Source organism: Phalaenopsis equestris, unplaced genomic scaffold, assembly GCF_001263595.1.
Source record: "Phalaenopsis equestris unplaced genomic scaffold, ASM126359v1 Scaffold000761, whole genome shotgun sequence".
Classification (NCBI taxonomy): domain Eukaryota; kingdom Viridiplantae; phylum Streptophyta; class Magnoliopsida; order Asparagales; family Orchidaceae; genus Phalaenopsis; species Phalaenopsis equestris.
This window is the reverse complement of record NW_018165201.1, coordinates 4,442,281-4,454,840: the sequence shown is the minus strand read 5'-3', so window position 1 is coordinate 4,454,840 and position 12,560 is coordinate 4,442,281. Positions and strand designations below refer to the sequence as shown.

At 30.3% G+C, this 12,560-nt stretch overlaps 1 protein-coding gene across 5 annotated transcripts; it reads right to left on the bottom strand.

The window, feature by feature from the left end:
- On the bottom strand, window positions 1–10,973 carry LOC110030894 (DEAD-box ATP-dependent RNA helicase 58, chloroplastic). Of its 5 annotated transcripts, XM_020733869.1 has the most exons (10): window positions 10,646–10,973; window positions 8,875–8,968; window positions 8,056–8,169; window positions 7,862–7,984; window positions 4,880–4,984; window positions 3,420–3,578; window positions 3,196–3,264; window positions 2,005–2,094; window positions 1,433–1,573; window positions 1–340 (listed from the first exon to the last, which is right to left on the bottom strand). In XM_020733869.1, the coding sequence occupies exons 1-10, from the start codon at window positions 10,909–10,911 to the stop codon at window positions 65–67; spliced, it is 1,437 nt and encodes a 478-aa protein (XP_020589528.1). In that variant the 5' UTR covers window positions 10,912–10,973; the 3' UTR covers window positions 1–64. The 5 variants fall into 5 exon arrangements, with proteins under 5 accessions (XP_020589528.1, XP_020589529.1, XP_020589530.1 ...); XM_020733870.1 differs by lacking the exon at window positions 3,420–3,578; XM_020733871.1 differs by lacking the exon at window positions 8,875–8,968 and having other exon boundaries at window positions 10,646–10,769.
- Between the last annotated feature and the right edge of the window lie 1,587 nt (window positions 10,974–12,560).

Sequence of the window (12,560 nt, the reverse complement as noted above, 5' to 3'; positions counted from 1 at the left end):
TGAGGTTGACTTACTGATGAATATCACATTAGAAGTAACCATACAATAGCAATACACCCTTCGTCTACAGAGCAAAAGAATCCAAAACAAGCTCTTCACACTGAAACAATAACTCATTCTGAAATCTCTGAAGCACAAATTGTTCCTCAGATGTGATAAAACTCGTCACAAAACACCGGTCGGTGGAGAACGGCAACCTCGCAGTCCTCCCAGATCTATGGAGATAGTCAACCGCAGTTCTCGGGAGGTCGAAGTTATATATGTGTGTTATTTGAGGAAGGTCAAAGCCTCTGCTCGCCAAATCAGTCGCCACTAGAAGGAAACCTCTTTGCCTGATATCCTATGCATGGATGATAAAATGTCAAGCATTCAAAATGAGTTATGAAGAATAAGTTTAGTACTTCGACTACATCTAACAAATGAAAGACGAAAATTAATAACTTCAACTCCATATATTCATGATAAAATGATGCTTTTGATCGCTACTCGATGCCATTAATCAAAGCGATTCAAATGACTTGCTAAGAATGAATCTAACACAACTAGTGTAGAATATAACGAATGAAATGTGATGTTTTTTTATCCTTCCTCGGCGAGCAAATGACTATTATATATTTCACTTACGTCCGTTGAGTTACGAACCTCTTACACGTAGCCATTACATGTAGGTGGATTGTAACTTGAGGAATGTAAATTATGTGTTCTTGAGACTATGCGAAACGTGATCAATATTGCAAAAACTTGATTGTAATTTTCACTTACTATCTTGCATTAGGACTCATTGAATTCTCGACATAAAATTCAAAAATTATGTTGTTTATCAACTTATTTTGCAAAATTTTGTGGATACGATTGAATTTTTTAGCACATATTATGGGAGGGAACCAAGCATATAGTAGCCAATCTTTTGGAAGATTAAAATGTTTTTGTTTGTTGAAAATGCATAAACATACACTTAATTCCTATGTATTTACAAATCTAATATTTGAACTTCAATTTTTACATATATATATATAACAACATATTGTTATCTTACTACAAAAAGTAAGTTAAGCATTAAAGCTTATTACCATATATATATATATATATATATATATATATAACCTTAGTTATGCATGAAAGAAGTATCTACTTTTTAAAAATTAAAATTGTCGTATTTTTGATGTGATATAAAAAAATTTAAGCGGTATTAATGTAAAAAGGTAAAGTTCAGGTGTTGAAATATGCAAATACATAAGAACTGAGTGTTATGTATGTAAATGCCCCAATTTTTTAAACATGCATGTAAACTATACAATTAGAAACAAATTTTCTAATACAAACAAGTGCAAAAAGGAATATTTTTAAAGAACTCATTCAGCAAAGGAATTTACCAAATAATTTTTTTTTATAAAAGTTATGGATGGTGATATTGAACATAATGATCACTTACAGAGAGCAAGGTTGCTCTGGCATTGAAATTCATGTCTTCTTCAAATAAAATAGTATCAAGATCTCCATCATAAGAAGCCTTTAGAAAATCAACAAGAAGAGTTGCAGAAGGAGGTTTACCAGCCTTTTTAGATTTCTCTGACTGAAGAAATGAAAGAAAATCAGTTTCTGTGTGGTTTCATACTTCTAGCATCAGAAAATGTGTAAAAAATAGAAAAAAGATAGCAATAAGTTGTGATAATAATGATTTTCACTTTTTTTTCCCTAGACATTAGCAAAAAATGTGGTCTTTATATTAATTACAAAGCTTTAAAAATTCTTTAAAAATAAGAAAAAAATTCACACTAGAGCTGAACATGAAAACAAAACTTATCATAGAGCTCTGAAAATGAAACTGAGAATTTAAACATTGCTCCATAAAATTCCTATAAAATTATAAATTCTGATGTTTATCAAAATTTCATAAGCGAAGAAGGCATCATTTGAAAATATAGCAATAAGTTGGTGCATTTAACTAAAAAACATAATTATAACATAACAAAAATGGAATATAAGGATTTAAAAGAAACAAACCTGCTCTGAAACAAAAATAATGCCAGACCTTGGGGCATCCTTCAGAAGGAGGTGTAGTAGAACACTCAATCTTTCCTTTTTACCACAAATCTGCAAGAAAAAAGGGACAACTGAGCCTCATTATGAATTATGATAGTGTTATTATTCTTATTGATAATTATTGATAACATCAACCATCTGATGATCCGGTTAGGAGAATAGATATTTTAAATTCGACTTATGTTAAGAAAGGTAGAGGTAGACCTAAAAAACTTGGCATTTTGTATGAAAAATAATCTTAATTTACTAGAATTGAATGAATATAACACTCAATAGGACACAATGGAGAAAAAGGATTCATGTAGCCGACCCCACTTAGTGGGATGAAGATTTCTTGTTGTAGTATTTTCATCATTAGCTTTATTTCGCTAGGTGAGTTTGTTTTTGGGAATTCTTCCATCTAGCATTACATGCGGTGTTAAATCTAAAGTGCTTAAATTTTTGTGTGACTTTTCGATGGCGAGCATAGTGCACCATGGAAGCCAAGGGTTCGAGTTAAGAAAATAATTTCTTATATAAGTTGAGGAAAATAATTTCATCTGGCTTAACATCCTTATTTCTTCACACTTTTTCCATCTCACTAATTTCATCATAAATAAATTCTATCTGGCATGCTCAAACCACCAAGTTTTCATTCAATAAACTTATCCGTCCTTAAGTGTTACTAGGCTTATATGAAATCATTGTGTGCTCGAACTTCCCAAGGTTTTATATATATATAGGGGCCGTTTGGGCTCTTTTTTCATTTTTTATTTTAAATTTGTTTTGTTTATATTTTAATTTAAATTAAAATATTGATATAGTTATTTTTAAAAACACTCAAAATATTTTTTAGGTGTTTTGAGTATTTTTAAAAACAAGTTGAATTGTTTTAAAAAATAAAAGAAAAGTGATGGAACCAGGCTCTTAACAATTTCTTTTCAGCCAGAAAATTTCATTGTAACATTTGAAGAAGAAAATACACATCAATGTCAAAGAAAATTCCAACATTTTCATTAAATTTCATATGATTCAACCAAACAAAACACTGTCATTAATGAATGGTTAAAAAGGAAAATAAAGCATCAGGTATTTGTCCAATTAAATACTTCATAAAAGCAAACAACTTTGAAAGAAATATTCTTCAGAAAAATGTATAATTAAAACTCTTACCACAAATCTATGGTGCAAATGGGAAGGCATCGGTTCAATAGGGTTTACATGGATGTGGACAACATCATTCTGTATCAATGAAGAAAATATGAGATTAAGTTCATGAGAATTATGACATAATATTTCTACCGAAAGCTAATAAATCGTTTCTTGGAATTCTCTATTGAAATAACTTTAAAAGAAATAAAGTAAATGTTGATGCAAAAAAATACAAAATCACAAACCTTGGTCCACTTATGCTGGACACAATCGTAAATAAACCGATTGTGTTGGGGAATAGAGGCACTAGCAAAAACTGTTTGGCGCCTTTCGATTGAAGAGTGAGTTGTTAATAGTTTTCGAAGAGAGTACACTTGCTTTGATGAATTGAACATAAAATCGACCTTTATAAACAAGGAACTGTATTTTAAAATGCATACAATTGCAATACACGGCGCCATTTTAGTCACAGTTTATAAAAATCTCAAAGTAGTCCCTAGACTCTTTTAATATGAGTAGAAATAGTCCCCTGAAAGGACTATTTTAGCAACTGTTAAAAGAGTTTGTGGATTAAATTGACACTTTTATGGACTATGAGAGTAAAATAGACAACCTATAAAGAGTCAGATAACCATTTTGACATTTCTCTCCATAAACAAATCAACAAAATAAGATATACAAACAATAGAAGTCTTCATGCTAAAAAAATAGTTGACAGATAAAAGCACGCATGCAAATATACATAAAGTTGAGGAATAATACCGAAGATAAATTCATATCAAACAACTAAGCCAAGTAAAGTGATGATTGTAAAAAAAAAATTTGGCCCAATAGTTACGAGGAGAAAATTGTTTTTCTAAGATTACGAGTTTAAGTCATGTACCTTACAATTTATCACTTGCCATCTTAATAAATAAATGAATAAATAAAGCAATGGTAGCTGGCTGAATCAACCAAGTGAATAATTTCAACAAATTACCTCAGTAAATTTGACTATAGTGGGAGTATAGTAAACAAATGACCAAGAAGATCATTTCCTACATAGATTTGGTCTACTACATGGATTTCCAATTTCCACTTTGATTTCTTTTCTCATTCTGTTTGTTTATATTGGCATGTTCATTCTATCTTTTTCTTTGGATTAAGTGAGGATCATCAATGCTGACAACCACAGAAACTCAATGTTGTCCTTTAACGATTTTAAGGAAGGTTCACTTACATACCACTCGATTTTTATATATTTATATATCTAAAACCTAAACTTCAATTTATATATATATATATATATATGCATGAAAAATGTATATTCACAGATGCATGAAAATATGTATCAGTTTTTAAAAAGTTAAAAATTAAAATAGTGGTATTTTTTATGTGACATGAAAGATTTAGGTGATATAAATGTAAAAAGGTAAAGTTTAGGTGTTAGATGTGCAAATGAATTGAGTGGTATGTATCTGAAAGCCCAATTTTTTAATACTTTATTTGAAGTTTTAGCTTCTTATTGCATATAGTTGAAATTATAATTTTGATGAATAGATAGTACTAGCTCTTCATTGTCCTAGATGCAATCTTCACTCAAAACGGACAATCTCATAAACAATTAATATTGTATAAAGTCCACAATCTCAGAAAAGGAAGAGAGAGGGAAACAGAGAAAGAGAGAGGGGATGGGGGGTGGTGAATGACTAATTTATGTAATTACCTCATCAACTACAAGAACTCTCACAGCTTCAAGTTTGAAAACATTTCTTTCAAGCATTTGAATCAAGCTGCCTATAGTTGCAACCACTATATCTGGAGGTTCAGCCTGCAAAAATAATGGAAAAAATCTATACATAGTTGCTACAATACATGAAATGAATCATCAACCCCAAACTACTATTTTTCTTTGCAAAATAATCTAAAAAAACAGAGGTCTCAAAAATTTGAATCAACGAGATAGTGAAAAACAAAATTTGCACCGTCAGCAATTGGTTTATGGAAATGAAAAAAAAAATACTTTTGCACAACTTCTATCCATGATAATGTTCCCATATTAATTGCATCTACTATCTTATCGTGGACATTCTACCCTTAAAAAGTATATGTTTTCCATCATCCTTATCTTTAATAATATCTATAGTCCCTCTCATCTAAGGCTCATAATTATGCTTGAAACTCAAGGTCGATAATTTCTTGAATTTTAATAGGTTTACCTTGCTTCAATGACAACTCATTTTAAATAAGTTTGATTTAACTCAAAGTATGTATAAACACAAATGTAAATGTATATTTATACAAATACACACAAACAAATACACGTGCGTGTTGAGCTAACTCACTTTAACTTCACTTTATAGCACAAGAACTCCCATGCAACATTTCTCAATCTACTTTATATTGCTACATATCAAACTCAACATTATCACATCTGCAATGCAACTTGGTTGTCAGCAACTTCTATCACCAACAATCGGATCCATATAGCATAGATCATCTAATTTTAGTTCTGTGAAATTTGCCTAATAATCACTGTTTTAGGCACTTTTCCATTTTCAATCACCTAGAATTAATTCTAGAAATTATATACTCCTATTTTTTTTATATAAGACATTTAAAAAACTTAAGGGGCATTGAAATAAATATGACACAATTCTTATGAAGTTACATATCTAACATCTAAACAATGATTTTATAACACTCAATTTTTTCATACTAGATAAAAAATACTGCCATCATTAACTTTTAGAAAGTGAACTAAACCTTTTCTCTTGAAATGAAAATAAACCTTTTCATGCATTAGTAAAATGGTATTAATGAAAATATCGAAGTCAAGGTGTTAGATATGTAAATACATAGGAATTGTGTGACATGTCTGTAAATCCTCCAAGACTCAAATATATATTGCATAAGTACTGCTTAATCTTATAGTAATAATAACTCGAAAGTATCTATTTGACAGACACTAAAATTGCATGTCATATCCTTAACTTTTGTTCGACAAATCCTAAGCCAATTAACTTTTAAATAGTTTTACCATTCTTCAAACTATTCACCGGACTTCACTTTCAATGTTCTTCGTAAACATCTCCATAGCCAATGTGATATAAAATTAAAAGCTAATCCTCGACAAAATCATATTGTGAATGATAACTTTTTGAATATCCTTTGTAAGATTAAACATAACCTGCAAGAAAAAAAGATGTGAAATTAATGCTAATTCTTAATATAAAACCAATGTGATAGGGAGAATTTTATCACTAAACCATTTTTAATGATAGCTAACATGTATTATGCATATTTTTAATAACTTTAACATAATTTTATCATGTTTTTTCTTACCCTTAGCCAACTACATCCTAATAGTACTCAATCATAATACATCTTAATATCAACAATATCAATAAAAAAAACATAAAAATCCTTTTTAATAATCTAAATCTTTCCATTAATTGGCAATAGTGTAAAAATCACCTCCATAGTGGATGTTTATGACAATTCAAAATTGATTCTCGTCACCCACATGATTTTCCTAAGCAAAAGTTCCATTACTCTCACAAATTCATAGTCTAACTCATAAGTTGATTCTCCTACAATTAGAACAATACTAAATTTTTCTTACCTTATTAAATAATTTTACCAAAATGTTTATCGTCAAATAAATTGACATCTTAATTATTGAGATTCAAATGAAAATATTTATTTATCAAATTACAACAAAACCTCTCATAATCATTCAAATCTCAGGACATTTTAGTTGAGGAACTCAACTCCATTGACATGGAATATTCAAAAATAATTACCAAACATTGCATATTCAAAGAAATTCTTCCATCAACTCCTCAGGTTGCTCATACTCTCATCCCAAACAAGTCGTGGGCATTGTGTGTGTGTGCATGCATATATACATGTATGTGTGTGTGTGTGTGTGCGTGTGTGTGTATCTAGCAATGCTATAAAAGCGTGCTTTATAAGAAAAATGAAGCGCGTGAAACCCGCTTCACTTCACTTCACTTCACTAAGACGCACTTAAAAGCGTTAAAAAAAAATTGTAGGCTTTTTATAATTTTTAAAATTTTAATTACTGCAACAAACTATTAGAAATTATTCAAAATTTTAATATGCAAATTTACCCTTAATATTTGTGTATTGTGCAGTTCTTTTTTTTGTTTTAAATCAACTTTTAAGTCATACTTTTTATTTTATAATTGCTAATTTATGTATTTATACGTTAATAGTTGTGTATAACATATTAGCACTTTGGTGAAACCCTTATCTTTAAACAAAGCTTCGATGAAGCTAACTTTACCAACGAAGGATTGCAAATAGCTTGTGGAGGAAAATAATACGGGGCATTTACATTCATACCACCACATTCTTATGTATTTACATATCTAACACTTAAAATTTACTTTTTACATTTACACCAACCAAATCTTTCATATCACATAAGAAAATACCACTATTATAACCTTTAAAAAGTTAAATGCACAGTTTTAATGCATGAGTAAGATGGCATATATAAAAAAATTGAAGTATAGATGTCAAATATGTAAATAAATAAGAATTAAGCGGTATGTATGTAGATCTTCCAAATAATAATCATAAATTAAATATACTAGAACACCAATCTATGAAATAACTTTATGGTAAAAAGCTGCACATAAAGAGAGCTCTCAAAATTCAGTAGAAAAATACTAAATACCTTCAACCAAGTTTTATGCCTTCTCAACATCCCACCATCTAAAAGAGACATTACTGTATAATTCCTCGGTATATTATCAGATTCTACAGATTTTGCAGCGAGCACCCTCGCAATCTTCGTAACCTTAATGAATGAAATAACTGTAAATTATAACCTCAATAAGAAAAATAAAAGCAGAAAAACAATAGACTTACTTGCATTCCAAGTTCTCTAGTCGGAACGACTATCAAAGCCTGTACTGCAGATCTTTGAAACTTAATAACAGAATATATCAGCAAAAGGTATGCCAGTGTTTTGCCTGAGCCTGTCTAAAGGCATACAAAGCACAAAAAAATTAGCTTCTATTAATAATTCTGCTAGAGTGAGGGCTTATTTGGAATCACTTTCTTTTAGTTTTTTATTTCTACTTCTACTTTGATTTTAAAAACATGTTTGTTGAGTGCAATTTTTTGCATGTTTTTATATAGGGGCATTCACGTTCATAATACCCGATTCTTATCTATTTACATATCTAGCACCTAAACTTTCTTTTTTACATTAATACAGTCCAAATCTTTCATATCACATATAAAATAGCATCATTTTAACTTTTAGATGTGAAATTCAGCTTTTCAAGTATAAGGTAGTATGGAAGTAAAACTGAAGTTTAGTTAGATATGTAAATACATAGGAATTGAGTGGTATGTATATAAATCTTCCTTTAATTTTTTCTTTCAAAAGCGAATTAAATCGTTTTTAAAAGCATTCAAAACACCTAAAATTATTTTTAATATTTAAAAAACAATTAAATATGTTATAACATATCAAAGGTATTTTATTTCAAGTAAAAATACAAACAAAATAAAATAAAATACAAAAATCAAGAGTGATCCCAAATGACCCCTAAGTGTGCGGAGCACTCCCCACCAAAAAAAACCATAGAATTTTTGCTAGATTGAATTTAAATTATAAAGGAAGTTTTATTGCTGTGATTATTTTTAATTAGGCAAAAAGAAATGAATAAAATTCTTGACTTGAGCATGAAGCACGCAGTCTTGTCCACATAGCAAAACTGGTAAAGATTGTCGTTGAACATCAGTAGGCATGACATATCCAATTTCTTCAGCCCTATAATATGTAACATAACATAAATTTGATTTGCAAAATTAGTGCAATTGCAAATCACTTTTGTAACATGACATATAGTTGGTTTTCATCACTTTGCATTGCAATAGTAGTGTGATTTTGTTTTAAACAATAGATACTACATGTGAGGAAAGCAATAACCCATACACAAAAAATTCCAAAAGAATGAGCAACTATGTAATTGCAACAATCAAACTAGAAATCAATAAAGAACCAAATTGGCTAAATCCCATACCAAAATATAAGAAACAAATTTCCAAATTTCTCAGCAGCCATCATCACCACATGTTCTTAAACAAATAAATAAAGCAAAACAAAAAAAAGTTTTGCAAAATTATTTCTTAATGTGATGCTGTCAATGAGAATAAACATGAAAATTTCCATCTTAATTCATTCTTCCAACACAAACAACATTATATTAAACAAAATACTTATTATGTTGTGCTTAATGAAAACAAATGTGTTTTGACAAAACTTGAAAAGAATTCCACCCAAGACAAGTAATAAGGGGAAATTTTTTTTTTTATATATATAATTAGAAACGGCGTGCAAAAAAGGTCATTTGAGCTTATGAAATTGTGCATGTGAAAAAAAAGAAAAGGTTTAACTTAGAAAATCTTAAGCCATCATGTTGTGCTAACTCAGCTTACTCCTAAAAAGGATGCCACGTGGGGAATTTATATGGATAACCAAGCTATTAATAAAATAGCAAAAAATATTGAATATCAACCCCTCAACTTGATGATATGCTAGATAAATTGTGTGAATATCACTAATTAGACTTAATTTGGTGATGAATGAAAGATTGCGTTTAAAACTAAAGGAGGTCTATGCAAACGGAATCATATGCTTTTAGAAAATCAATGGATGTTAATTTTGATGACATGATAATATTTAGTATATCTCTAAATGTATATTTTCAATATTTACTATAAATTCTCCATATAAATTTTGTGATTTTATTGAATCATGCCTTACTCCCTTTCAATGATATATAAAAGACTCATAAATCACGCACAAAATAAATCGACGATTTGATGGATTCTATCGAATCTTGATTCAAATATAGGATTTAGAATGTTAGAAGTTCTGTTGAGAATGATTGCATTTGATCATCTTCCTCTTCATGTCCCTCTTCTCTTCTATCTTTCATCATCCTCATTCCGTCCGCCCTCTTTTAACTTACAAACCTCCTTTGTTAAATCCTTCGATCAAAAGCCTCTTGCTCGGTGGTATTTTTGACATGAAGCCAGTTATATTTCCTTCTCATCTGGTTAGCTTTTAGAGATATCATCTGAAATATACTATCTTTTTCCTTCTTAATGGTTAATCTATGATATCTATATACTGAATGAATTTAAATCACAAAACTTTCTAAATCACTTCAAATCCCCAAATCATAAAAATTGCAACTACGGGGCTCTTCGGAGCAGTTACAGTTGTCTGTAAAAGTTATCGTAGAACCATTGTGAGAAAAGTAAACTTCTATAAATGTGTTGGGAGTAACATGAACATTATCTTTGGAAAAATTATAGTTGATCTACAGTTTTATTATCATAAAAATTCATCAAAAGCAGCAAAAAAAATCCTACTTTTAATAGTTCCAGGTTCAAATTCTTTTAATAGTGCCCAGATAAAGAGAGAGAGAGAGAGAGAGACCTCTTCAGAATATGTTCCGGCACTTTTCCTCCACATATATCTCGAAGCGTTAGAAGCTCAGCAGGAGCCTCCGCCATGCTTGCTCTGCAACAAAATGACGGCACAGAGGAAGACGTGGAAGGCGATAAAGAACAGCGAAGGAGCCATTTTCCAGAAGAAAAGTAAGAGGGTAACTTAGGTTTAGGTTTTTCCAATGAGATTGACTGTAAAGCAGAGAGCTTTAGGCGAAGGAGGGTAGTTGCAGGTATGAGATTGCAGAAGGCCATTGACAGCAGCTAGAAGTGAAAAGTCGTCGGCATGCACTGTCTATTTTCACTGGAAGCCGTTGTTCACCGGCTGGACTACATAGGCCGGCGCATGAACCAACTGAACCGGGCCAAATTTTGAAATTGGACCGGCTTATATGAAATTTTTAGAAAATTTACATACATGACATATAATTGTTATGTATACATACAAATATGTGTGTGTGTGTGTGTGTGTGTGTGTGTGTGTGTGTGTGTGTGTGTGTGTGTGTGTGTGTGTGTGTGTGTGTGTGTGTGTGTGTGTGTGTGTGTGTGTGTGTGTGTGTGTGTGCACGCGCGCTCAAATATAAGAGTTTAGATATTATTTATATAACAATATAAGAGTTATGTGGTAGATGGATCATCTTTTTTTTATAAGGGAATTTAGCATACATAGCACACAATTTTATGTATTTACATATTTCACACATAAAATTTTATATTTACACACAACATTTAAATATTTAATATCACATTGAAAATAACATTATTATCATTTAAACTTATATATATCGAACACAATGCACATTGTACACCTGCAATTTCAATCAGAGTTAGTTTTGAAAGGACCAAACACAAGTCAAACTTGAGCTCGCTCAAGCCCAACTCATTCACAGCCCTACATATTATACATTTCTAATAGTTCACAAAATGATTTTAATTATAGCTTTTAAATAAAAGACATATCTTTAGCATATTCATTATTTGATGCATTCCATCACTTAATTTGGAAGAATGTCATGATCACATCTAAATTTTTTTTATACTACTAATCATCTTCTTCACATTTTTCCAAAGCATTATTGTATGAAATGGTCAATGATGTAAAACTCATATAAATAAATAAATTTATGCACATGATTAGTCTAATCATGTTTTATAAATCATAAATTATTTATTCTAATCATAGAATGGAGCCCCCAATTATTCCTTGTATCAAATGAGGAATCCTCAAGTTTGTTGAGAAGTCTTCAATATGTTTAATAACAAAATAAGCTAAGCCTTCACCTAAAACCTAATAAAATAAAACCAAGCAACCAATCACTAATTATTATCCATATATATTCAAGGTCATCCTTTCACTCTCCTATATTCTTTGACTTATTATTATATTTAGAGATTCGAATTAATTTATATTATGATTGTTACATATTTAGGTGGTCTTTTATTTTCAACATAGCTAATTTTAGGGCAGTCTCACTAATGTTTTATGGTGCCACAACTATATATATATATTTGATAAACCGTAAACAAATTTTTATCATGAGGCACAAATCTCGAGGTATGACATGGATCTCGAGATGATATTTTGAATGAGAAACGTTCAAACCTTGATAAAAAGTCATTTAGAGCTCCGATTTCAGCAAACTTATAATCAAACTGACCGACTCGATGAGATGGACCTAATGACATAAAAATTAGTCTGATCCGAGTCAAATTGAGCCCAGATCAAGTCATTAAACCACACTTGAAAGATTTTAGACACATTTATAAGGTTAAACAGATGCCGAAACTAGCAAGTCTATATTCAAATCGAGCGTCTTCACAATACAAATCCAACGAGTCCAATATCACTCAATTTCAACATCATTAAGGTACTCAAATTTCCATTAAACACCGCATGATTCAAG